This window comes from Triticum urartu, chromosome 2A, assembly GCF_056163025.1.
Source record: "Triticum urartu cultivar PI428250 chromosome 2A, HENAU_Tu73, whole genome shotgun sequence".
NCBI classification, from domain to species: Eukaryota; Viridiplantae; Streptophyta; class Magnoliopsida; order Poales; family Poaceae; genus Triticum; species Triticum urartu.
This window is the reverse complement of record NC_141874.1, coordinates 88003996-88031823: the sequence shown is the minus strand read 5'-3', so window position 1 is coordinate 88031823 and position 27828 is coordinate 88003996. Positions and strand designations below refer to the sequence as shown.

At 47.7% G+C, this 27828-nt stretch overlaps 2 protein-coding genes across 4 annotated transcripts; both read left to right on the top strand.

The window, feature by feature from the left end:
- The first annotated feature begins 76 nt into the window (after window positions 1-76).
- On the top strand, window positions 77-3149 carry LOC125529290 (CASP-like protein 5A1). Of its 3 annotated transcripts, none has more exons than XM_087543245.1 (4): window positions 77-463; window positions 506-804; window positions 2178-2310; window positions 2628-3149. In XM_087543245.1, exons 1-4 carry the CDS (start codon window positions 356-358, stop codon window positions 2829-2831), a joined length of 744 nt encoding a protein of 247 aa, XP_087399371.1. In that variant the 5' UTR covers window positions 77-355; the 3' UTR covers window positions 2832-3149. The 3 variants fall into 3 exon arrangements, with proteins under 3 accessions (XP_087399371.1, XP_087399370.1, XP_048549653.2); XM_087543244.1 differs by having other exon boundaries at window positions 77-517; window positions 560-804; XM_048693696.2 differs by having other exon boundaries at window positions 77-804.
- A 20545-nt stretch (window positions 3150-23694) lies between these two features.
- LOC147983975 (zinc finger A20 and AN1 domain-containing stress-associated protein 9-like) lies at window positions 23695-24290 on the top strand. Its single transcript, XM_087539656.1, has one exon. It carries the CDS (start codon window positions 23779-23781, stop codon window positions 24247-24249), a length of 471 nt encoding a protein of 156 aa, XP_087395782.1. The 5' UTR covers window positions 23695-23778; the 3' UTR covers window positions 24250-24290.
- The last annotated feature ends 3538 nt before the right edge of the window (window positions 24291-27828 follow it).

Genomic DNA, 27828 nt, shown 5'->3' with positions numbered 1-27828 from the left:
AACACAAATTCCAAAAAAGAAAGACCGATAAACCAGGTCGAAGGTAGGAGTAGTACGTTGGCTCTATGGACCTTGTCGTGTTGCTCTAGATGGGAAAGGTGGAGCAGGGGTGCAGAGTTGCTTGGCCATGGATGAACGCGGAATTGCTTGCTCAACCCCGACGGTGTGGACCGTGGAGTGAGCTCCTCCGAAGTTGCTCTAGCCAAGGCCCCACGCCGAGTGTCCAGACTGGACCACGACGCGCTCCTCCTCCTCCTGCATAAATCCCCCAAAACCCCGGCCGGCCGAGTCGTTGGCTCTGAACTCTGAGTACGGCGCAAGGGAGCACTTTTGGGGCTGACTCTTCGCCGGCGGCATGTTCCTGCGGCAGAGCCATCCCGTCGTGCACCCGGACCCGGCGGCTACCGCTCCGGCCGCGCAGGGGCAGGGGCCGGTGGCTGCTGCTCCGGCTGCGGTGGCGCAGGCGCAGGGACCGGTGGCTGCTGCTCCGGCTCCGGTGGCGCAGGCGCAGGGACCGGTGGCTCCCGCTCCGGCTCCGGTGGCGCAGGCGCAGGGACAGGGGCAGGCAGCAGCTGCGGCGGCGCAGGCGCAGGGACAGGGCCCGGCTCCGGCACCGGCCGCGGGGGCGCAGGGGGCGAACGCGAACGGGAACGCGCCGCCGCCCGGGGTGCTGATGGTGGACCTGCGGGGGGCGCCGGGGACGCGCTGGGGGCTCGGGGCCCGCCTCGCGCAGGCGCTGCTCGCGGCCTCCGCCGTCCTCTTCATGGTCTCCACCGACGACTTCCGCGCGCTCACCGCCTTCCGGTGAGTGCCCCCCTCCGGCCCTCCCGCTCCACATCTTGTTCCCCCCACTAGGGTCTCGATCCATTTCCCCTTTGCTCCGAAAGCAGATCGATTTCTCCTTGGAAATTTGGAACTGAGCAGATGATGCTGTGTGAGGTGGGTTTTTCTCGTTTTCAGTTGAAGTCTGAAGAGATTGCATATGCATCTGCCTCAGGGATGACTGCATATTAGTTAGCCACATTCCCAGAATCTGTCTGTTCACCTGCTAGTATTTCTGTATATTGTTGAAATTGAGATGATCTTTATGTTTCCTTGAGTGCAGATCACTCTAGCATTTTTTATCTTAGTGCCACCCAGTAACAAAATTAGCAAGAATAGTGTTTTTGTTTGAAAAATGCTAATTACTACTCCCTCTGTAAATTAATATAAGAGCGTTTAGATCACTAAAATAGTAATCTAAACGCTCTTATATTAGTTTACGGAGGGAGTACTACTAAGTAGAAGTATTTCACATCCAAGCTGAATGGATGGATATAATCATACAAGCACATTATCCAACTTGCAAATAGCAGAGTTTCAGATCAACGTACACAGCTGCCAATGAATGATACGCAACCAGCCTATGCGTATTAGCGAAAAATAGCACGTAGTTTCCAGTAGAAATTGTTATTGGGTGCTTTCTTAATCCTCCAAAGAGAAATGCTCATACTCGTTCGCATTTTGATACTTTTCCTTTTGAATTGGTTTGGCATCCTGAAAGAGGCAATGCAATTAGATGGTGACATTGCCCTGTGGTATCATCTCAGCTGTCTCCTTGGATGCAGCAATTTTTAGATTGAGCCTTCCCTTTTTTTTGGTCTCCCCAGTTTGATGTCTGCATGCATAGTTTCCAGGGCATTCGGCACAGAGCATTTCACTGTGTATGCCGATAAGTTTGGTTCGCACTCTGCCATTCTGGTTATGGGAATTCGGAATAGTGTGATTTGTAATGGACAATCGTGTACTGTCCTGTGCATACATATTGTTGGTCAGGTTAAACATTTGAGCAAGTGCATCCAGTGTTTTACGATTAGTCTGGCATCTTGAAAGAGGCAATGCAGATCAGATGGTGACACGTTGATGTTCTCTGTGATACCATCTCAGCTGTCTTTCTTGGATACGGTGCTAGGTTGGTTAGCATTCTGGTTGTGGGAACTCAGAACAGTGTGATTGTTGTAATCTACATTCCTGATATGCATTACATGTTGTCTTATGCTAGTATGCATGTGTATCTTATCTTACTTCTGTGGTGCGATCAGATAGTGTTTTGTATTAGGATGTTGCTTTCAGAATTCAGAACAGGGGATCGATTTCCTTCTATAGATGAACTCACTCATTGTTGTTCTTTTGAGCAGCCTCCTTGTAGCAGCAGAGTCTTTGCAATGCCTGTGGAGCCTCTCCCTGGCCGCCGTGGACGTCTACGCGCTTCTTGTGAAGCGCTCCTTCCGGACACCCCGAGCTACCACCATATATTCCACCGGGGACTGGGTAAGTCACACTCTATTTTTCTCAGGCACCTCAAATTCAAAACAAACACCCATCTGCCGTTCCCTGTGGACTCACTCCTGCACTGAAAATGTTTCACAGACATGAACATGCAAACAATCATTTAAGCATCACATGTATTTTTCCTTTCTCCTAAGGCCTTGTTCGGTTGCGTGTGAATCCGAGTGCATTGAAGGGAAAATAGGAACCAATCCTTGCCAATTCCCTTCAATCCTCTTGGGGAGAGGATTAACCGAACAAAGCCTAAAGAAGTATGCATAGATACGGTTCTGACCCTCCCCCCGGTGTCTCATCGGCAGGTCACTGGAGCACTGAGCTTCGCTGCAGCGAGTGGGTCGGCCGTCATGACCACTCTCATCAACAACGACCTGCTACTGTGCTCGGAGAACCACTGCCCGACCTTTATGGCCGCCACCGCCATGGCTTTCTTGAGCTGGTTCGCCATCGCGCCATCCTGTGTCATTAACCTCTGGGCGGCGGTCTACGCAGTGCAGAGAGCTTAGTCTGCGGAGCAAGAACCAGGCTGTTTGACCAACTTAGGTGGCACATCTAATATAATTACTACTTACGACTCGGTATATTATCGATATTTCTGTAGTAAAATCAGGGAGTAGCTTGATGTTCAGAAGGGTGGTTGTGAAGCTCTGCACTTTATCTCCAGGAGCGTATGTATGCCATCTTATTATGCGAGGCTGGCTGGACTGGTGGTTGTGATCTGGTGATGACCTGACTGATGGGCTACTTGTGTAGAGCTCAAGGTTGCTGATGATATGCTCAGTATGTTCTATTTCGTGACTTTCGTATATTTTGTTATTGATATCTGGATCTTAGTCCCCGAGATTACTTGCGCCGTGTGCGGTATATCGGTTCATTCAGTAGGCCCTTGGTTCTTCTCCTATGTGAAAATGCCAATAGACGTTAGAACCATCAGTGTGACAGTGTTATTACTTGGTCAAGGAAATTTCTGTTGGCGTGATAAGGAAAAGGCATAATTCGTTACAATATGACACAGGAGATTTGATTCAGTATTTCGATTCAAGCCACAATGAAGGCTAGCCACTGGTTTTCTATTCCTGCAAGAAGCTTCCTCTATGAGTGCACTACAATTGCAAAGGGGGGAAACAGCAAACCTAAATGGTGAAACAAATCATCTCGAGAGATGGGTCAAATTCAGCATCGATCCGTACTAAAACCTAGGAAGGTTCGCCAGGAACTTGATATCCCTTGCATTAGGGGAAATTCGCAAGGTCATGCAGGTGCATAGGCACGCACCTGCACAATCGCCTAAAGCCATTGATTTGGGTTCTGATCCGGAAACTTGTTTCGCGTGAAATTTCCTGAAAAGAGATGAAAACTAAACATGTCAATACGAAACAGCACACATGTTCATCATGTGCTGAAATACTTCGTCCAACCATTTTTGTACGTCCTTTCCCTCTACATTCCGTCTTGTTTGTCTCCGCCTTCGATGGATTTTTCTTTTCAATAGTGTTTCATCCATTTTTAATGTTCATGTCCTTCTTACTCGTGGCCCCTGTTCAACTGTCAGCTTTCGGTGCTCTTCCCTTTCAGTTCGTCTATGTTTTTTCTTTCCAAATTCTTTCATCCTATTGTTTCTTAATTAGTTTTATGTATGTCCAATTACCTTGTTAACTCCAAATTCATGGCATGCTCCTTCCCATCGTCAATCATACACTGTTTATGCAATGATTCTTCCATCGGATTTCATTCTTAATTCTAACCTACTAGATCTTGTTTTGTCAAGTTACGTTATACGAAGCCTGCGTTCATTCGTTTTCTAACATGCTCTTCTTTAACCCATGCAAAAAAAAAAAATTTACTCTTCTTTAACGCCGACCCTCAAACCTCTCGTATCCGTTCGGACGAAGCTGTCCGGACCCCGCAAGCCATCCAACGCCGAGCCCTATCCATCTGCGTCTCAGTCTGGACCATAATTTTCCAGCAAACCGGGACCAAACCTGGGCAATGGGTGGGGGCTTTGCGGGCCCCAGACACAAGCCGCATAATACTTTGATATCCGGATCTTAGTCCCTGAGATTACTTGCGCCGTGTGCGATATATCGGTTCATTCAGTAGGCCCTTGGTTCTTCTTCTATGTGAAAATGCCAATAAACGTTAGAACCATCAGTGTTATAAATTGGTCAAGGAAATTCTGTTGGCGTGATAAGGAAAAAGCATAATTCGTTACAATATGACACAGGAGATTTGATTCAGTAATTCGATTCGAGCCACAATGAAGGCTTAGGTGGTGGTCCTAGGACTTTTTCTAGTCCCTAGGATTTGATTCAGTAATGGTGTGTTCGAACGTCGTAACCGTACTTTATTAAATATGGTGCGATCTATGATGTCTCTTACCAATTTACCACTATCTTTTTGGGGTTATGCATTAGAGACAGCTGCATTCACGTTAAATAGGGCATCATCTAAATCCGTTGATACGACACCGTATGAACTATGGTTTGGCAAGAAACCTAAGCTATCGTTTCTTAAAGTTTGAGGTTGCAATGCTTATGTGAAAAAGTTTCAACCTGATAAGCTCAAACCCAAATCGAAGAAGTGCGTCTTCATAGTATACCCAAAAGAAAATGTTGGGTACACCTTCTATCACAGATCCGAAGGCAAGATATTCATTGCTGAGAATGGATCATTTCTAGAGAAGGAGTTTCTCTCGAAATAAGTGAGTAGGAGGAAAGTAGAACTTGATGAGGTAACTGTACCTGCTCCCTTATTGGAAAGTAGTTCATCACAAAAATCTGTTCCTGTGACTACTACACCAATTAGTGAGGAAGCTAATAATGATGATCATGTAACTTCAGATCAAGTTACTACCGAACCTCGTAGGTAAATCAGAGTGAGATCCGCACCAGAGTGATACGGTAATCCTGTTCTGAAGGTCATGTTACTTGACTATGACGAGCCTACGAACTATGAAGAAGCGATGATGAGCCCAGATTCCGCGAAATGGCTTGAGGCCATGAAATATGAGATGAGATCCATGTATGAGAACAAAGTATGGACTTTGATTGACTTGCCCATTGATCGGCGAGCCATTGAGATTAAATGGATCTTCAAGAGGAAGACGAACGCTGATAGTAGTGTTACTATCTACAAAGCTAGAATTTTCGCAAAAAGGTTTTCGACAAGTTCAAGGTGTTGACTACGATGAGAGTTTCTCACTCGTATCTATGCTTAAGTCTGTTCGAATCATGTTAGCAATTGTCACATTTTATGAAATCTGGCAAATGGATAAACAAAACTACATTCCTTAATGGATTTATTAAAGAAGAGTTGTATATGATGCAACAAGAAAGTTTTGTCAATCCTAAAGGTGCTAACAAAATATGCAAGCTCCAGCGATCCATCTATGGACTGGTGCAAGCATCTCGGAGTTGGAATATACGCTTTGATAAGTTGATCAAAGCATATAGTTTTATACAGACTTGCGGTGTGTGACGCCCGGATAATTAAGCTACAGTAACCCTCTATTAATGATGCCACATCACCATGATTACTATTGTTAGTTTCACGATGATTCAAATCTCGTTCGAATTCAAAATCAAAATCAAGTCAAACAATAAAAGTTTTCAAATATTTAAAACTAAAATGTTCTCGATGTGATAAATAGCTCATAAGTAATAGTAGTGGAGAAACCACATTTTTTTTATAAAATAATTAAAAGCACTAAACTAAATAAAACAGTGGTTAAACAAATAATTAAAGGCATTTTTAAATATTAAAACATTAAACTTTTTTATTAGGTATGAGAAATTAATGTGGCAGTAGAGTATTTATAAATACTAATTTAGGGGCTAGTGGTATATTTTATAAAACTAAAAATAAAGTAAAACTAAAATGAAAACAGAAAGTTAAATAGAAAGTAATAGAAAAAAAGGAAAACACTCTCGCACTGGGCCACGGCCCAGCAGACCACCAGGCCGCCAAGCCGGCCCACCAGCCGCGTCCATATCCCCCACTAACCCGAAACCCTAACCCCCAAGTGCACCCACTCCCCTCCCGCACGATCCCTACCCCACTCTCTCATCCCTCTCGCCCCGATCTGGATCGGGGCTCAACCCCGACCGCGCCCCGCCGAAGTCGCCGTTGCCGCCCGTGGATTCCGCTGCCCGCTGCCAAGCTTCGTCGCCGGATCCGTGGCCTCCTCGTCTCCTCCTCACGCTGCCTCGACCACGCCTCCTCGCCGGACGCCATCGCCGCTGTCATCTCCAACGACGCCGTCGTCCCCGTCCTCCTCCCCGCCCCCACTGTCCGTGCCCTACTCCTCCTCTGTGAGCCCCCCTCCCTCCTATCTCTGCCGTGGCCGCGCCCTCTTCCCTCACGCCCGCGCATTGCGCCCACCAGCCGGCCCCCGTCCTCCGCGCGCGCCCGCCCTTGCCGTTTTCGCCGTCGCCGCATCGGCCATGGCCTCGTCCGCCGCTCACGCACGCACGCGCCCGCGCGCGCCTGCACCACTCCGCATCGCCCCGCCCACCGCTATGTGCCCAGCCGCGCGCGCCTCGCTGCCGCTGCCGCCAGCGTTGGCCACGCCCGCCTCGCCCCGGCTGCGGTCTCCCTCGCCAACCGCGCCGGGCCGCGCTTGCGCTGCTCCCACGCCGCTGCTCGCCCCGGCGCGCGCCTCCCCTGCTTTTTCATCGGCTTGCCCGCGCCGTCACCTGAACCGCGCCGCCTCTGCTCCTCCCGTGCCCCGCCTCCGCCTCTGGCCTCGCAGGCCACCGCCGCGCCGGCGGCCAACCCTGGCACCCCGCCGCGCCCCGGCGGCCGTTGCCAGCGTGCCCGGGTCCGTCCCATGGCGCCTGGCGCCGCACGCCCGTCGCCCGTTCGGGTTACGCTCCAGGTTCCCGCTAAGGCCCCTGGCCAATGACACGCGGGGTCCACCCGAAAACAAAAAATAAATAAATGAAAAGATATAATAATTAAAATAGTTAGTTAATTAATTAACCAAATGAATTAATTAACCTAATTAATCCTGTTAATTAACCTATTAACTGCTTAATTAGTCTAACTAAAATTGTTAGTTTACTAGTCAGTCAATGACAGGGGGCCCTACCCCCTGTTGACCAGTCAAACCTTGACTGGTCAACTGGGTCCCCCTTTGCCCACTTGTCATCCCCTGGGTACACTTCTGTGTACCCTGTGCTGGGTGCACATAGCATTTATTCAATTAATTTCGAATTAATAATAATTTTAGAATATCATTAAAACTTTGAAAAATCATATAAAATAATCCATAAGTCAGATGAAAATATTTTGTACATGAAAGTTGCTCAGAACGACGAGACGAACCCGGATACGCATCCCATTCATCCGCCACGCATCCCTAGCATAGCAAACACACAACTTTCCCCCTCCGGTTCATTTGTCTGAAAACGCGAAACGCCGGGGATAATTTCCCGGATGTTTTCCCCCTTCACCGGTACCACCTCTTACCGCGTTAGGGCACCCCTAGCACCGCTACTTGTCATGTCATGCATTTCTATGCATCTGTTTGCTCAATATTTATTGTTTCTCCCCCCTTCTTCTCTCGCTAGACACTGAGACCGATGCCGCTGCTACCCAGTACGACTACGGTGTTGACAACCCCTCTCTCTTGCCAGAGCAACCAGGCAAGCCCCCCTGATCACCAGATATCGCCTACTCTCCTCTATACTGCTTGCATTAGAGTAGTGTAGCATGTTACTGCTTTCCGTTAATCCTATCCTAATGCATAGCCTGTCCTTGCTACTACTGTTGTTACCTTTACCTGCAATCCTAATGCTTAGTATAGGATGCTAGTTTATCATCAGTGGCCCTACATTCTTGTCCGTCTGCCATGCTATACTATCGGGCCGTGATCACTCGGGAGGTGATCATGGGTATATACTATATACCTTATACATGATACATGTGATGACTAAAAGACGGGTTGGCTCGTAGGAGTACCCGCGAGTGGATCTTTGTGGCGAAGCGACAGGGCAGGTTGAGACCACCTAGGAGAGAGGTGGGCCTGGTCCTGGTCGGCGTTCGCGGTTATTTCAAGATAACACGTTTAACGAGATCTTGGTATTTGATCTAAGTCTGGCCACTGGCCTATACACACTAACCATCTATGCGGGGACAGTTATGGGCACTCGACGTCGTGGTATCAGCCGAAGCCTTCGTGACGTCAGCGACTGAGTGGCGCGCGCCGGATTGGAACGTAAGCCTGCTCTTGTATTAAGGGGGCTAGTTCTGCTTCCGGCCGCCCTCACAACGTGCAAGTGTGCAATGGGCGATGGGCCCAGACCCCTGCGCCATAGGATTTAGACCGGCGTGCTGACCTCTCTGTTGTGCCTAGGTAGGGCTGCGACGTGTTGATCTTCCGAGGCCGGACATGACCTAGAAAAGTGTGTCCGGCCAAATGGGATTGAGCGTGTTGGGTTATGTGGTGCACCCCTGCAGGGAAGTTAATCTATTCGAATAGCCGTGATCTTCGGTAACAGGACGACTTGGAGTTGTACCTTGACCTTATGACAACTAGAACCAGATACTTAATAAAACACACCCTTCCAAGTGCCAGATACAACCGGTGATCGCTTTCTCACAGGGCGACGAGGGGAGGATCATCGGCTAGAATTATGCTATGCGATGCTACTTGGTGAACTTACCATCTACTCTCTTCTCCTGCTGCAAGATGGAGGTTACCAGAAGTGTAGTCTTCGAAAGGACTAGCTATCCCCCTCTTATTCTGGCTTTCTGCAGTTCAGTCCACATATGATACCCTTATTCCATTTGATACCAATGCATACATATGTAGTGTAGCTCCTTGCTTGCGAGTACTTTGGATGAGTACTCACGGTTGCTTTGCTCCCTCTTTTCCCCTTTCCTATACCCGATTGCTGCGACCAGACGTTGGAGCCCAGGAGCCAGACACCACCATCGACGACGACTACTACTACTCGGGAGGTGCCTACTACTACGTGCAGCCCGCTGACGGCGACCAGGAGTAGTTTAGGAGGATCCCAGTCAGGAGGCTTGCGCCTCTTTCGATCTGTATCCCAGTTTGTGCTAGCCTTCTTAAGGCAAACTTGTTTAACTTATGTCTGTACTCAGATATTGTTGCTTCCGCTGACTCGTCTATGATCGAGCTCTTGTATTCGAGCCTTCGAGGCCCCTGGCTTGTAATATGATGCTTGCATGACTTATTTTATTTGTAGAGTTGTGTTGTGATATCTTCCCGTGAGTCCCTGATCTTGATCGTACACATTTGCGTGTATGATTAGTGTACGATTGAATCGGGGGCGCCACACAGTGAAACCTGTATTTACAAGAAAGTGAGTGGGAGCACTACAACATTTCTGATAAGTATATGTGAATGACATATTGTTGATCGAAGATAATGTAGAATTATTCTGCAAAGCATAAAGGAGTGTTTGAAAGGAGTTTTTGAAAGAAAGACCTCAGTGAAGATGCTTACATATTGAGCATCAAGATCTATAGAGATAGATCAAGATGCTTGATAAGTTTTTCAATGAGTACATACCTTGACAAGATTTTGAAGTAGTTCAAAATGGAACAGTCAAAGAAAGAGTTCTTGCCTGTGTTACAAGGTGTGAAACTGAGTAAGACTCAAAGCCCGACCACGGCAGAAGATAGAAAGAGAATGAAAGTCATTCCCTATGCCTTGGCCATAGGTTCTATAAAATATGCCATGCTGTGTACCAGATCTATTGTATACCCTACACTGTTTTTGGCAAGGGAGTACAATAGTGATCTAGGAGTAGATCATTGGACAACGGTCAAAATTATCCTTAGTGGAATAAGGATATGTTTCTCGATTATGGAGGTGACAAAAAGGGTTCATCGTAAAGGGTTACGTCGATGCAAATTTTGACACTGATCCAGATGACTCTAAATCTCAATCTGGATACATATTGAAAGTGGGAGCAATTAGCTAAGCTCCGTGCAGAGCATTGTTGACATAGAAATTTGCAAAATACTTACGGATCTGAATGTGGCAGACCCGTTGACTAAACTTCTCTCACAAGCAAAACATGATCACACCATTAGTACTCTTTGGGTGTTAATCACATAGCGATGTGAACTAGATTATTGACTCTAGTAAACCCTTTGGGTGTTGGTCACATGACGATGTGAACTATGGGTGTTAATCACATGGTGATGTGAACTATTGATGTTAAATCACATGGTGATGTGAACTAGATTATTGACTCTAGTGCAAGTGGGAGACTGAAGGAAATATGCCCTAGAGGCAATAATAAAGTTATTATTTATTTCCTTATATCATGATAAATGTTTATTATTCATGCTAGAATTGTATTAACCGGAAACATAATACATGTGTGAATATATAGACAAACAGTATGTCAGTAGTATGCCTCTACTTGACTAGCTCGTTGAATCAAAGATGGTTAAGTTTCCTAGCCATAGACATGAGTTGTCATTTGATTAACGGGGTCACATCATTAGAGAATGATGTGATTGACTTGACCCATTCCGTTAGCATAGCACTTGATCGTTTAGTTTGTTGCTATTGCTTTCTTCATGACTTATACATGTTCCTATGACTATGAGATTATGCAACTCACGTTTACCGGAGGAACACTTTGTGTGCTACCAAATGTCACAACTTAACTGGGTGATTATAAAGGTGCTCTACAGGTGTCTCCCAAGGTACTTGTTGGGTTGGCTATTTCGAGATTAGGATTTGTCACTCCGATTGTCGGAGAGGTATCTCTGGGCCCACTCGGTAATGCACATCACTATAAGCCTTGCAAGCATTGCAACTAATGAGTTAGTTGCGAGATGATGTGTTACGAAACGAGTAAAGAGACTTGCCGGTAACGAGATTGAACTAGGTATTGAGATACCGACGATCGAATCTCGGGCAAGTAACATACCGATGACAAAGGAAACAGCGTATGTTGTTATGCGGTTTGACCGATAAAGATCTTCGTAGAATATGTAGGAGCCAATATGAGCATCCAGGTTCCATTATTGGTTATTGACCGAAGATGTGTCTCGGTCATGTCTACATAGTTCTCGAACCCATAGGGTCCGCACGCTTAAAGTTCGATGACGGTTATATTATGAGTTTATGTGTTTTGATGTACCGAAGGAGTTCGGAGTCCCGAATGAGATCGGGGACATGACGAGGAGTCTCTAAATGGTCGAGACGTAAAGATCGATATATTGGACGACTATATTCGGACATCGGAAAGGTTCCGAGTGATTCGGTTATTTTCGGGAGTACCGAGGAGTTACGGGAATTCGTATTAGGCCTTAATGGGCCATACAGAAAGGAGAGAAAGGCCTCAAAGGGTGGCGGCACCCCTCCCCATGGGCTGGTCCGAATTGGACTAGGGAGGGGGGGCGCCCCCTTCCTTCCTTCTCCTTTTCCCTTCCCTTTCCTTCCCTCCTATTCCTACTACTTGGAAGGGCTCCTAGTTCTACTAGGAAAGGGGGAATCCTACTCCTGGTGGGAGTAGGACTCCCCTAGGGCGCGCCATAGAGAGGGCCGGCCCTCCCCCTCCTCCACTCCTTTATATACGGGGGCAGGGGGCACCCCAAAGACACAACAATTGATCTCTTAGCCGTGTGCGGTGCCCCCCTCCACCATAATCCACCTCGATCATATCGTAGCGGTGCTTAGGCGAAGCCCTGCATCGGTAGAACATCAACATCGTCACCACGCTGTTGTGCTGACGAAACTCTCCCTCAACACTCGGCTGGATCGGAGTTCGAGGGACGTCATCGAGTTGAACGTGTGCAGAACTCGGAGGTGCCGTGCGTTCGGTACTTGATCGGTCGGATTGTGAAGACGTACGACTACATCAACCACGTTGTGCTAACGCTTCCACTTTCGGTCTACGAGGGTACGTGGACAACACTCTCCCCTCTCGTTGCTATGCATCACCATGATCTTGCGTGTGTGTAGGAAATTTTTGAAATTACTACGTTCCCCAACAGCCACCCTCGCCGACCGTGCAGACGTTGCCATGGCCGGAACATTACAAGACTCCGTACTACTATGCCACCAAGCAGCTGTTGGGGAACGTGGCAGAAATTCAAAATTTTCTTACGTATCACCAAGATCTATCTATGGAGAAACCAGCAACGAGGGGAAGGAGAGTGCATCTACATACCTTGTAGATCGCTAAGCGGAAGCGTTCAAGTGAACGGGGTTGATGAAGTCGTACTCGTCGTGATCCAAATCACCGATGATCCTAGTGCCGAACGGACGGCACCTCCGCGTTCAACACACGTACAGCCCAGTGACGTCTCCCACGCCTTGATCCAGCAAGGAGAGAGGGAGAGGTTGAGGAAGACTCCATCCAACAGCAGCACAACGGCATGGTGGTGGTGGAGGAGCGTGGCAATCCTGCAGGGCTTCGCCAAGCACCACGGGAGGGGAGAAGAACTTGGAGAGAGGGAGGGGCTGCACCAAAGGCAAAAGGTGTGTCTCAAGAGGCCCTCCTACCCTCACTATATATAGGGAGACCAAGGGGGGAGGGTGCGCCAGCCCTAGGAGATCCAATCTCCTAGGGGGCGGCGGCCAGGGGAGGTTTCCCTCCCCCCCAAGGCACCTAGGAGGTGCCTTCCCTCCTTGGGACTCTTCCTTAGGGTTCCCCTTTCACCCTAGGCGCATGGGCCATAAGGGAAGTGGCGCCCCAGCCCACTTTGGGCTGGATCCCTTCCCACTTCAGCCCATGGGACCCTCCGGGATAGGTGGCCCCACCCGATGGGCCCCCGGGACCCTTCCGGTGGTCCCGGTACAATACCGATGACCCCGAAACTTGTCCCGATGGCCGAAATAGGACTTCATATATATAAATCTTTACCTCCGGACCATTCCGGAACTCCTCGTGACGTCTGGGATCTCATCCGGGACTCCGAACAACATTCGGTAACCACATACAAGCTTCCTTTATAACCCTAGCGTCATCGAACCTTAAGTGTGTAGACCCTACGGGTTCGGGAGACATGCAGACATGACCGTGACGTTCTCCGGTCAATAACCAACAGTGGGATCTGGATACCCATGTTGGCTCCCACATGTTCCACGATGATCTCATCGGATGAACCACGATGTCAAGGACTCAATCAATCCCGTATACAATTCCCTTTGTCTAGCGGTATTGTGCTTGCCCGAGATTCGATCGTTGGTATCCCTATACCTTGTTCAATCTCGTTACCGGCAAGTCTCTTTACTCGTTCCGCAACACATCATCCCGTGATCAACTCCTTGGTCACATTGCGCATATGATGATGTCCTACCGAGTGGGCCCAGAGATACCTCTCCGCTTACACGGAGTGACAAATCCCAGTCTCGATTCGTGCCAACCCAACAGACACTTTCAGAGATACCTGTAATGTACCTTTATAGCCACCCAGTTACGTTGTGACGTTTGGCACACCCAAAGCACTCCTACGGTATCCGGGAGTTGCACAATCTCATGGTCTAAGGAAATGATACTTGACATTAGAAAAGCTTTAGCATACGAACTACACGATCTTTGTGCTAGGCTTAGGATTGGGTCTTGTCCATCACATCATTCTCCTAATGATGTGATCCCGTTATCAACGACATCCAATGTCCATGGTCAGGAAACCGTAACCATCTATTGATCAACGAGCTAGTCAACTAGAGGCTTACTAGGGACATGGTGTTGTCTATGTATCCACACATGTATCTGAGTTTCCTATCAATACAATTATAGCATGGATAATAAACGATTATCATGAACAAGGAAATATAATAATAACTAATTTATTATTGCCTCTAGGGCATATTTCCAACAGTCTCCCACTTGCACTAGAGTCAATAATCCAGTTCACATCGATATGTGATTAACACTCAAGGTCACATCCCCATGTGACTAACACCCAAAGAGTTTACTAGAGTCAATAATCTAGTTCACATTACCATGTGATTAACACTCGATGAGTTCTGGGTTTGAACATGTTATGCTTGTGAGAGATGTTATAGTCAACGGGTCTGAATCTTTCAGATCCGTATGTACTTCGCAAATGTCATCTTGTAGATGCAGCTACTACGCTATATTTGGAGCCATTTCAAATAACTGTTCTACTTGGAGCTATTCTAAATTTTTGCTCCATTATACGTATCCGGTATCTCTACTCAGAGCTATCCGGATAGGTGTTAAGCTTGCATCGACGTAACTCTTTACGTCGAACTCTTTATCACCTCCATAACCGAGAAACATATCCTTATTCCTCTAAGGATAATTTAGACCGCTATCTGGTGATCTACTCCTAGATTACCTTTGTACCCTCTTGCCAGATATGTGGCAAGGCACACATCAGGTGCGGTACTCAGCATGACATACCGTATAGAGCCTATGACAAAAGCATAGGGGACGATCTTCGTCCTTCCTCTTTCTTCTGCCGTGGTCGAGCTTTAAGTCTTAACTTCATACCTTACAACTCAGGCAAGAACTCCTTCTTTGACTGATCCATCTTGAACACCTTCAAGATCATGTCAAGGTATGTGCTCATTTGAAAGTACCATTAAGAATTTTGATCTATCCTTATAGATCTTGATGCTCAATGTTCAAGTAGCTTAATCCAGGCTTTCCATTGAAAAATACTTTCCCAATAACCCTATATGCTTTCCAGAAATTCTACGTCATTTCTGATCAACAATATGTCAACATATATTTATCAGAAATTCTATAGTGCTCCCACTCACTTCTTTGGAAATACAAGTTTCTCATAAACTTTGTATACACCCAAAACTTTGATCATCTTATCAAAGCATACATTCCAACTCCGAGATGCTTACTCCAGTCCTTAGAAGGATTGCTGGAGCTTTGCATACTTATTAGCATCTTTCAGGATTAACCAAACCTTCCGGTTGTATCACATACAACCTTTCCTCAAAAATCGTCGAGGAAACAATGGTTTTTGGCATCCTATCTGCAAGATTTCACAAATAATGCAGTAATTGCTAATATAATTCCAACAGACTCTTAGCATCGCTACGAGTGAGAAAGTCTCATCGCAGTCAACTCCTTGAACTTGTCGGAAAACATCTTAATGACAAGTCGAGCTTTCTTAATGGTGATACCTACCATCATTGTCCGTCTTCCTTTTAAAATCCATATGTACCTAACAGCCTTACGACCATCAAGTAGTTCTCCCAAAGTCTACACTTTGTTTTCATATATGGATCCTCTCTCGGATTATATGGCCTCGAGCCATTTTGGAATCCAGGCCCACCATCGCTTCTCCGTAGCTCGTAGGTTCATTGTTGTCTAGCAACATGACTTCGAAGACAGGATTACGTACCACTCTGAAGTAGTACGCATCCTTGTCATCCCACGAGGTTTGGTAGTGACTTGATCTGAAGTTTCATGATCACTATCATAAGCTTCCACTTCAATTGGTGTAGGTGCCTCAGGAACAACTCCTGTGCCCCGCCACACACTAGTTGAAGAGACGGTTCAATAACCTCATCAAGTCTCCACCATCCTCCCACTCAATTCTTTCGAGAGAAACTTTTCCTCGAGAAAGGACCCGATTCTAGAAACAATCCCTTATTGCTTTCGGATCTGAGATAGGAGGTATACCCAACTGTTTTGGGTGTCCTATGAAGATGCATCTATCCGCTTTGGGTTCGAGCTTATCAGCCTGAAACTTTTTCACATAAGCGTCACAGCCCCAAACTTCTAAGAAATGACAGCTTAGGTTTCTCTAAACCATAGTTCATACGGTGTCATCTCATCGGAATTACGTGGTGCCCTATTTAAAGTGAATGTGGTTGTCTCTAATGCCTAACCCATAAACTATTGTGGTAATTTGATAAGAGACATCATGGTATGCATCATATCCAATAGGGTGCAGTTATGATGTTCGGACACACCATCACACTATGGTGTTCCAGGCTGTATTAGTTGTGAAACAATTTCCACAATGTCTTAATTCTGTGCCAAACTCGTAATTCAGATATTCATCTCTATGATCATATCATAGACATTTTATCCTCTTGTCACGACGATCTTTCAACTTCACCCTGAAATTACTTGAACCTTTCAATAATTCAGACTCGTGATTCATCAAGTAAATATACTCAACATCTACTCAAATCATCTGTGAAGTAAGAACATAACGATATCCACTACATGCCTCAGCACTCATTGGACTGCACACATCAAAATGTATTACTTCCAACAAGTTGCTTTCTATTTCCATTTTACTGAAAACGAGGCTTTCAGTCATCTTGCCCATGTGGTATGATTTGCATGTCTCAAGTGATTCAAAATCAAGTGAGTCCAAACGATCCATCTGTATAGAGTTTCTTCATGCATATCTACCAACAAACATGGTTCGCATGTCTCAAACTTTTCAAAAACGAGTGAGCCCAAAGATCCATCAATATGGAGCTTCTTCATGCGTTTTTATACCAATATGACTCATATTGCAGTGCCACATTTGTGTGGTACTATCATTACTATCTTTTGGCATGAACATGTGTATCACTACGATCGAGATTCAATAAACCATTCATTTTAGGTGCAAGACTATTGAAGGTATTATTCAAATAAATAGAGTAACCATTATTCTCTTTAAGTGAATAACCGTATTGCGATAGACATAATCCAATCATGTCTATGCTCAACGCAAACACCAAACTCGATGGTAGAGGGAGCTTGCGATGCTTGATCATATCAACATTGGAAACACTTCCAACACATATCGTCAGCTCACCTTTAGCTAGTCTCCGTTTAATTCCGTAGCTTTTATTTCGAGTTACTAACACTTAGCAACCGAACCGGTATCTAATACCCTGGTGCTACTAGGAGTACTAGTAAAGTACACATCAACACAATGTATATCCAATATACTTCTATCGACCTTGCCAGCCTTCTAATCTACCAAGTATCTAGGGTAATTCTGCTCCAGTGGTTGTTCTCCTTATTACAGAAGCACTCAGTCTCGGGTTTGGGTTCAACCTTGGGTTTCTTCACTAGAGCAGCAGCTGAATTGCCGTTTTATGAAGTATCCCTTCGTGCCCTTGCCTTTCTTGAAACTAGTGGTTTCATCAACCATCAACAATTGATGCTCCTTCTTGATTTCTACTTTTGTGGTGTCAAACATCACGAACATCTCAAGGATCATCATACATGTCCCCGATATATTATAGTTCATCACGAAGCTCTAGCAGCTTGGTGGTAATGACTTCGGAGAAACATCACTATCTTATCTGGAAGATTAACTCCCACTCGATTCAAATGATTGTTGTACTCAGACAATCTGAGCACAAGCTCAACAATTGAGCTTTTCTCCCTTAGTTTGCAGGCTAAGAAAATCGTCGGAGGTCTTATACCTCTTAACGTGGGCACGAGCTTGAAATCCCAATTTCGGCCCTCAAAACATCTCATATGTTTCGCGACGTTTCAAAACGTCTTTGGTGCCTCAACTCTAAACCGTTTAACTGAACTATCATGTAGTTATCAAAATGTGTATGTCAGATGTTCGCAACATCCACAGACAACGTTCGAGGTTCAGCACACTGAGCGGTGCATTAAGGACATAAGCCTTCTATGAAGCAATGAGGACAATCCTCAGTTTACGGACCTAGTCCGCATAATTGCTACTATCAACTTTCAACTAATTTTTCTCTAGGATCATATCTAAACAGTAGAACTGAAAACGCGAGCTACGCCATAATTTGCAAAATCCTTTTTGACTATGTTCAGGATAATTAAGTTCATCTTATGAACTCTCACTTAGATAGACATCCCTCTAGTCATCTAAGTGATTACATGATCCGAGTCAACTAGGCCGTGTCCGATCTGTGCGTGAGACGGACTAGTCAACGTCGGCGAACATCTTCATGTTGATCGTATCTTCTATACGACTCATGCTCGACCTTTCGGTCTTCTGTGTTCCGAGGCCATGTCTGTACATGCTAGGCTCGTCAAGTTAACCCTAAGTGTTTTTGCATGTGTAAAACTGTCTTACACCCGTTGTATGTGAACGTAAGGATCCATCACACCCGATTAACACGTGGTGCTTAGAAACGACGAACTGTAGCAACAGTGCACAGTTAGGGGAGAACACTTCTTGAAATTGTTGTAAGGGATCATCTTATTTACTACCGTCGTTCTAAGCAAATAAGATGTATAAACATGATAAACATCACATGCAATCAAATAATAGTGACATGATATGGCCAATATCATATAGCTCCTTTGATCTCCATCTTGGGGCTCCATGATCATCTATTACAAGAGCATGATCAATCTTATACATCACATATATCATTCATCACATCCTTTGGGCCATATCACATCACATAGCATACCCTGCAAAAACAAGTTAGACGTCCTCTAATTGTTGTTTGCATGTTTTACGTGGCTGCTATGGGTTTCTAGCAAGAACGTTTCTTACCTACGCAAAACCACAACGTGATATGCCAATTGCTATTTACCCTTCATAAGGACCCTTTTCATCGAATCCGATCCGACTATAGTAGGAGAGACAGACACCCGCTAGCCACCTTATGCAACTAGTGCATGTCAGTCAGTGGAACCTGTCTCACGTAAGAGTACGTGTAAGGTCGGTCCGGGCCGCTTCATCCCATGATGCCGCCGAATCAAGATAAGACTAGTAACGGCAAGCATATTGAACAAAATCAACGCCCACAACTACTTTGTGTTCTACTCATGCATAGAATCTACGCAATAGACCTAGCTCATGATGCCACTGTTGGGGAACGTGGCAGAAATTCAAAATTTTCTTACGTATCACCAAGATGTATCTATGGAGAAACCAGCAACGAGGGGAAGGAGAGTGCATCTACATACCCTTGTAGATCGCTAAACGGAAGCGTTCAAGTGAACGGGGTTGATGAAGTCGTACTCGTCGTGATCCAAATCACCGATGATCCTAGTGCCGAACGGATGGCACCTCCGCGTTCAACACACGTACAGCCCGGTGACGTCTCCCACGCCTTGATCCAGCAAGGAGAGAGGGAGAGGTTGAGGAAGACTCCATCCAACAGCAGCACAATGGCATGGTGGTGGTGGAGGAGCATGGCAATCCTGCAGGGCTTCGCCAAGCACCACGGGAGAGGAGAAGAACTTGGGAGAGAGGGAGGGGCTGCACCAAAGGCAAAAGGTGTGTCTCAAGAGGCCCTCCTACCCTCACTATATATAGGGAGACCAAGGGGGGGGGGTGCGCCAGCCCTAGGAGATCCAATCTCCTAGGGGGCGGCGGCGAGGGGAGGTTTCCCTCCCCCCCAAGGCACCTAGGAGGTGCCTTCCCTCCTTGGGACTCTTCCTTAGGGTTCCCCTTTCACCCTAGGCGCATGGGCCATAAGGGAAGTGGCGCCCCAGCCCACTTTGGGCTGGATCCCTTCCCACTTCATCCCATGGGACCCTCCGGGATAGGTGGCCCCACCCGGTGGGCCCCCGGGACCCTTCCGGTGGTCCCGGTACAATACCGATGACCCCGAAACTTGTCCCGATGGCCGAAATAGGACTTCCTATATATAAATCTTTACCTCCGGACCATTCCGGAACTCCTCGTGACGTCCGGAATCTCATCCGGGACTCCGAACAACATTCGGTAACCACATACAAGCTTCCTTTATAACCCTAGCGTCATCGAACCTTAAGTGTGTAGACCCTACGGGTTCGGGAGACATGCAGACATGACCGTGACGTTCTCCGGTCAATAACCAACAACGGGATCTGGATACCCATGTTGGTTCCCACATGTTCCACGATGATCTCATCGGATGAACCACGATGTCAAGGACTCAATCAATCCCGTATACAATTCCCTTTGTCTAGCGGTATTGTGCTTGCCCGAGATTCGATCATCGGTATCCCTATACCTTGTTCAATCTCGTTACCGGCAAGTCTCTTTACTCGTTCCGCAACACATCATCCCGTGATCAACTCCTTGGTCACATTGCGCATATGATGATGTCCTACCGAGTGGGCCCAGAGATACCTCTCCGCTTACACGGAGTGACAAATCCCAGTCTCGATTCGTGCCAACCCAACAGACACTTTCAGAGATACCTGTAATGTACCTTTATAGCCACCCAGTTACGTTGTGACGTTTGGCACACCCAAAGCACTCCTACGGTATCCGGGAGTTGCACAATCTCATGGTCTAAGGAAATGATACTTGACATTAGAAAAGCTTTAGCATACGAACTACACGATCTTTGTGCTAGGCTTAGGATTGGGTCTTGTCCATCACATCATTCTCCTAATGATGTGATCCCGTTATCAACGACATCCAATGTCCATGGTTAGGAAACTGTAACCATCTATTGATCAACGAGCTAGTCAACTAGAGGCTTACTAGGGACATGGTGTTGTCTATGTATCCACACATGTATCTGAGTTTCCTATCAATACAATTATAGCATGGATAATAAACGATTATCATGAACAAGGAAATATAATAATAACCAATTTATTATTGCCTCTAGGACATATTTCCAACAGCAGCTGGGTAGGCAGTCCCCGACAACCATCGATGTGCCGTTCATCGTCAACGTTAACGTCAACACGGCATCGTTGATTTTCTCGGAGTGTTCATCGTCGTAGCTTGTCTGGATGCAGACGCTGGGCGTGGAGCAGCTGGGTGCCCGCATGTTGTTCGTTGGTATGCCTAAAGCCGGCGAGCCGGCGTACGCACGACGACGCTGGCATGGATATGTTCGACATCATCCACGAGGGAGGCGGCGGAGGAGGTTGCTATGAGGAAATGCATGTGGATGACTCGGAGCCCACCCATGCTGGCTCGTACCCCAGCCGGGAGCATAGTACACCCAGTCCGGCACTCATCCAGCCGAGCACGCAGTCAGGCTACACCCAACCTAGCACGTTCACCCATCCAGGCATGAACACACAACAACATGATTGAGCCGGCAGATGGCAGGAGGAGGAGGAAGGCGAGGATGATGATTTGGATGCTGCCGATCCAAAGAATAGGGGTAGAGGAGAAAGCTTCAAAATGCGGGAGGACGAGCTGTTGTGTGACACATGGTTGGCCACTAGTCTCGATCTGATCATGGCACGAAGCGAAAGGGCACAACGTTTTGGGCCAACATTCACACTTGGTTCCATGAACACAAGCATTTAGAGCCCTACTTCGACGTAGTCATCCGCAACCGTGAACGAAAGTTTCTCAACCATCGATGGTACACCATCCAAGAGGCCGTGTCGAAGTACTGCGGCCACTTGAGGTGACTCATCGCACGGTGGCCAAGTAGTGCGCAAGTCACCGAGCAAGTAAGTTGTTAACATGTCTACATCGTTTGGCCGGATATATATAGTTTTGTAGATGATTTGTAGCCGAATATGCATAGTTTCGTAGATCATTTGTAGCCGGATATGCATAGCTTTGTAGATCATTTTGACGGATATACATAGTTTTGTAACCGGATATGCATTGTTGTGTAGATCACTTGCCGGATATGCATTGTTGTGTAGATCACTTGCCGGATATGCATAATTTTGTAGCCAGATATGCATTGTTGTGTAGATCATTTGATGGAATGCATTGTTTTGTCGCCGGACCGGATATGATTGTTTTGTTGATAATTTGTAGTACAAAGAGATATCAGGTTGGCAAGTAAACTTTTGAAGCATAAAGAGATTTCTCTTAGTTTTTCATAAGTTTTGGTTAAGCATCACATCAGACTTAAGTCTCGGATACCATAACCCTCTTAGTAGTACAAAGATCCTATGACTCAAATAAAAGAAAAAGAAACAATGAAACAAATACTATGTCTTTCCTTCGCCATCCATCTTCTTGACTGCAGTCATTCTTCTTCGAACACACCGCGACAGAATTGCTTCACCTCAGCAATATTTTGAGGGGTCGATTCATTCACGTAATCTTCTAGTATGGTTTCTTCTCGAAACACATCTATCTTTTCTCTGCAATGCAGACACTTCTCGATGAAGTTCTTCAAACTTCTCTTCAGAATATAGCATTCTTCTCGATACACCAGGGTCTATTTCTCTTGGTGTGCACTAGCAAACAAATCAGTCCCTTACTTTTTTGACAACAATCTTCAAAACCTAAGGGGCAAGACAATTGCACCAACAACAATTCCTTCACATTTGGCCGCTTGTGGCTGGGGTGGTCCTCGACCCACAACAGGCTGATGTCTTCACTTGGTCTTGGGAGAAAGGAGGCCGGTTTTCTGCCAGTCTGCATATGCGGCCAAGTTCGCGACTATGGACGTGTTGCCCACTGCTACGTTTACTTGGGAATCTCAGACTCCGCTTCATTGCAGATTTTTTTGCGGTGCTAGCAATCGAAGACAGATGTTGGACATCCGATAGGTTGGCTTGTCAGGGCCTTCCGCATGAGGACGCCTGCCGGTTTTGTGACCAACACGATGAGATCATCAACCACCTTATTGCCGGCCATGTCTTCGCTAGGGAAGTATATGGACTAAAGTCTACATGGCCTTGGGGTTGGTGGAAGGATCGAAGTACCAACGACATCAAGGATTGGTGCATTAGGCGGGGGCACCTTGGTCAACAAGCAAAGATGACACATGCTATATGTTTACTAGTCATGTGGGAGCTATGAATACATCGGAACACCAACGTGTTTATGATGCCATGTCGTGTGTGCGGCAGGTGTTACGATGTATTGCGTGCGATTACAAGGTGTGGAAGCAAGTGGGTATTCTTCGAGTAGAGCTCGGGGTATTCCTTGCGGTGGTAGGACGATGGGAGGATAGGGAGTAGTCCGGCGAGGCATACATGTACTAACATCAAACTCAATTATGGTGGTGCTCTTTCCCCCTTTATTCTACTCCCTCCGTTCTAAATTAAGTGTCTCAATTTTGTACTAAGTTGTACTCTAGTAGTGCTAAAAAACGTCTTACATTATGTGACAGAGGAAGTATTAAACATATAAGACACTTATTTTTAGAAGGAGAGAGTATATTACACTCGTGCATATTCGAGAAAAAGATGTAGTTCACTTCGTCGGCGTCGCATTTGATTCCGTAGTTCCTTGTAGACTGGGAAAAGGGAGGAGTTGTATGCTGAGCCGCTTCCGTGTTGAGTTGGATGACCAAAATTGAGCTAACAGTATGTACGTATCCAATCATGCAACGTCCCTAAATCCACCTTACGTTCGAAACTACACTCGTTACGTCGCTAAATCTGACAACTGCTTGCCGTCGGATCGGGACACAGTTAAGGAATCCGAAAAGGCCACTGCGTGGATTCAAAGATCAACTGGCGGAAGGTTCCTGAGCACGACTCAGATTTGTTCCGGGCCTTTTATAAGCCACACAAGGGCCCTCGTCAACGAAGCACCCAGTGCACGCACGACGGCAACCAACAAACGCGAGATTCACAAACTCCCGTAATACGCGAGCGCCAGACGATCCATCCTCGATCGGATCAGCGGCGATACATGGCGCACGGGCAGGAGTCTTCGACGGAGGCCGCCGCCGGTGGTGGCCCGCCGCTATGCGCGAACGGCTGTGGGTTCTACGGGAGCGAGGTGACCAAGGGCATGTGCTCAAAGTGCTACCGCAACCACCTCAAGTCCACAGATGTGGCTGCCCCCGCCGTCGAGGGGAAGATCAATGCCGACGATCTCATCCTCGCCTTCAAGAAGTCGGTTAGCCTGAAAGACTCTACCGCTGAGGCGGCACCGGCGGCGGAGGCGACAGCGAAGAAGGCGGCGCCAACCAGGTGCATGGCGTGCAAGAAGAAGGTGGGGCTGCTGGGGTTCGCGTGCCGCTGCGGTGGTACCTTCTGCTCGCTGCACCGCTACGTGGACGGGCACGCGTGCGGCTTCGACTACAAGAAGGTCGGCCGGGAGCAGATCGCGCAGCAGAACCCTCTCGTCGCGCCGTCCAAGCTCCGCAACAAGATTTGAAGGCAGGAGGAGTTGAAAAACATGTGTACAGTTTTAGTTTACTCATTGCCTTTACTGTCTCTCCTACTTGATCTTTCAAGCACTAGCTCCATGAGTTGAAGAGGATTGACCTCGATCTTACTTGTTCATAGTGACCTATTACTGTGTACCATCTTGTTATTCCATTAGTCATCCATGTATATGTCTTGTTCCTTTTTTTCGACTGAGTCCAAATGAATCATATCCTCTTTTATTTGTTTGTATTGCCAATTTGGCATACAAGGTGGCTATCATACACGAGACTTTGCAGTTTTCATAAAAGTATCTATAATAGGACGTGGCAAATCTGTCCCCCTAGCCGTCTAACTACGGACAGAGCTGGACAGCCCTTCATATGTCATGACGCGCAACCGCAATCCTCATACCAAAACTCAAAAATGCATGCACATCCATCATACACATGAATACTACAAGATCATTGAATAGTTCCACAATTCAAATATAGTACAAACATAATGTACATAGTTTAACTCAAATGGTAAGTGCTATGCGTGTGGCACGAAGCACTCCGGCCCTAATTTTTTTAAACTAAAGTTGTCATCCGAAAAGAAAAAACAAATAAAAAACTAAACTTACCATCCAAGAAAGTTGTCATGCTAGACAACTAAACTTGCCATCCCTGCGTCACTAAACTTGCCATTAAAACGTTCGGAGTTGTGTTTGTGCCACACGTGTGACACTTATCAGGGTAAACATAAAATTTATTTGAAAACTTATTTGAAGTGCACAATTCAAACATTAAACTCGGTTTTTATTATGGATCCACATATGTTCCACAAGATCATCAAGTAGTTGCGTGTGCACCTGTTCATCTGGAAGATTTTGATGCATATGCAAAAAATTCATAGTATGATCGACATCTTGCTTCGGGAAGTGGATTTGTTCTTTAGGCTTCTCAGAGCCTAAAAGAATTTCTCGGGCAATTTTTCAAACACATAGAGGGCAAGGTGCAGTTCCAGAAGAGCTGAACGTACCGTGGTGGCATCCAGAGCTCAGAGAGGAGAGGAAAATTGTTGGTCCTGGAAAGTCATAGGGGGGTGTCGGATGTGGGGTTCCGGCAAACCCTTAAGGTTCGAACACTGGGGTGCATGCGAAGTCTTTCCCTCCTACCAATTTACGCCCTAATTTGCTAAGATCTCGTGGACGAACTCGACGAACTCGCAACACGGAAAGACACGAGATTTATACTGGTTCGGGCCACCGTTGTGGTGTAATATCCTACTCCAGTGTGGTGGTGGTGGATTGCCTCTTGGGCTGATGATGAACAGTACAAGGGGAAGAACAACCTCCTGAGGTTGAGGTGTTCTTGTGCTTGGCTAACTTGTGCGGGTGAGAGTGATCTGCCTCCCCCTCTACGGTGGTGGCTAGCTCTACTTATATAGGCCATGGTCCTCTTCCCAAATATTGAGCGGGAAGGAAGCCAACAACGGCAGGCAAATTCGAAGGGGGACAACTAGTACAAGCTATCCTGACAAAAGTGGTCTTCGCCTGTGAAAGACTCTGGTGGTGACCCCGTCTTGGGCTCCACGATGACCTCCGTCTTGCCGTCCTTCTGGTCTTGGTCTCGTTGCACCGATATGGCAACCTTTACCTGATGCCTCGGTACTCTTCGTCTACGCCTGCTTCCTTAGCACCAAAGAGGTAATAAGGACGCTGCGCGCGCTGGCGCCCGCCTGGTGTCGATCGTCATGGCTCACGTCACGAGAGCATCATGAGGTTTGCTCCGCCTTGATATCTCCGCTCCTCGTGAGCCTGTCTGACTAGGCCGCTCCAGAGGAGGTCTTGCGTCGTCCGCCTTGCGAGGCTTGGCCCCTCGCGAGGGTCTTGGATAGATGCCTTGTTGGTGAAGATGGGTCGTACGGCCTGCTGGCTTAGCCACGCCGTGGGCCGCAGGCAGGCAAGTCTGGGGACCCCCGTTCCCAGAATGCCGACAGTAGCCCCCGGGACCAAGGTGCGCTAGGGCTTGGCTTTGCAGCGAAGCCAAGGGTCAAGTTCGGAGCGACGCGGGCCCTAAAAAGCCCGCGGCCATGGTTGACGCGTGGCGGTTGATTGGACGTGGGCGTCTCTCCTTCCCCATGTTGCCTCGGCAATTGCACGACTTGACAAGTCCCTGCGACATGCAAGGAAAACCATCATTACCTGCGTTCGTGGGAGGTGCCGGTTGGCCTTCTTCCGTTATAAATGGGGGGGGGGCGGAGCCCCCGTCGCCCATCTCTTTCTTGCTTGCTTGCTTCTTCTTCCTCGCTCCATTGCTTGCAGTGCCACCAATGGCGCCACGAAAGAAGTTCTCCGCCGCCGAGAAGGGAAAGGCCCCTCGCGAGGGACTCGGCTCCTCAGCGCCCAAGCGCGGACACGGCCGCCCGCGTAAGCACGCCGCGTCCCCCGCCGTGGCCCAATGTCAAGGCGGCGTCGCGGCACGCGGAGGGGGTCGTACCAGCCATGGCGATCCAGTTGACGAGGGGAGGCGTGCTGTGGTGGCGCGGCCCCACCGTCCGCACTTCCAAACAGCGGAGGTGTTGCCGAAGTTTGTCGTCTGGTCGGAGAACCCGATCGGCAACTGGCTCCAACTTTCGCGCTTCTTCGCTGGTGAACTGCCGGCCTCCGGTCCAGGCGGACTCTGGTTGCAGGCGGATGGTTACTGTAGCAAGGCCTCTTGGGTTGCGGTCGAGACTTCCGCCGCGGGCAACATAGCCCTGGCCCGCGGCTGGCAGACGTTCGCCCGCGTGCGCGGCCTTGGCAGGTGGTGCACCCTCCACTTCAAGTACGATGGTGGATCGACCCTCTATGTGAGGGTGTTTGGGGAAGATGGTCGCCGCGCCGGGTGCTGCCCCGAGGCGAACGACGGTGAGGAGGTGCTCGGCCTTGGGGACGGTCGCGACGAGGATGAGGGCGAGCCTGCCCTCGGCGGCGACCGTGTCCTGTCTAGCTACGGCGGCTCTTCCTCCGGTGAAAGCTCCAACAGTGACGGCTACGACCAACCGCCGCGCCCGCTTTGAAGGCGGCAGTGGGTCATCCCACCGCCGCGCCTCCGTGAAGTGCGAAGAAGGATCCGGCTAGGCTCGGGGTGCCGCTAGGGGTCTGCCTCCACGGATCGCTGCAACACTACTTTTTGTTTTGCTCTTTTTCCTGCATCAAGAATGAAACCAGTATGGGCCCAGAGGGGCGTGTATCGAACTATGGTTCCTCGGTTATTGCACTATGCGTGTTGTTCCCGTGCCATGTCATTATTTCGCGCAAAGATAACTTAACCTGGTATATTCAGGACGCCCTCTTCCTCACGAGGCACTTATTTCCTCGTGTCCATCTTGCCTTGGTGGCCTGCATTCGCTCAGGAACTGCGAAAACTCGTTAGGAAGTGCGTTAAAAGATTTGCTGTTCACCCTGGCGCTTTGTATCGCGGTACCCGAGGGGCACGGAGTAGGAGAGGCGCGCCAGCTTTTGGGGCTCGAACGAGGGTGGCTCGCGAGAAGGTAGAGGAGAAAAAATGCTCACGAGGGCACCTGCCTAGCCCCCTTGGGAGGCATGCGAGAGAACACGAGC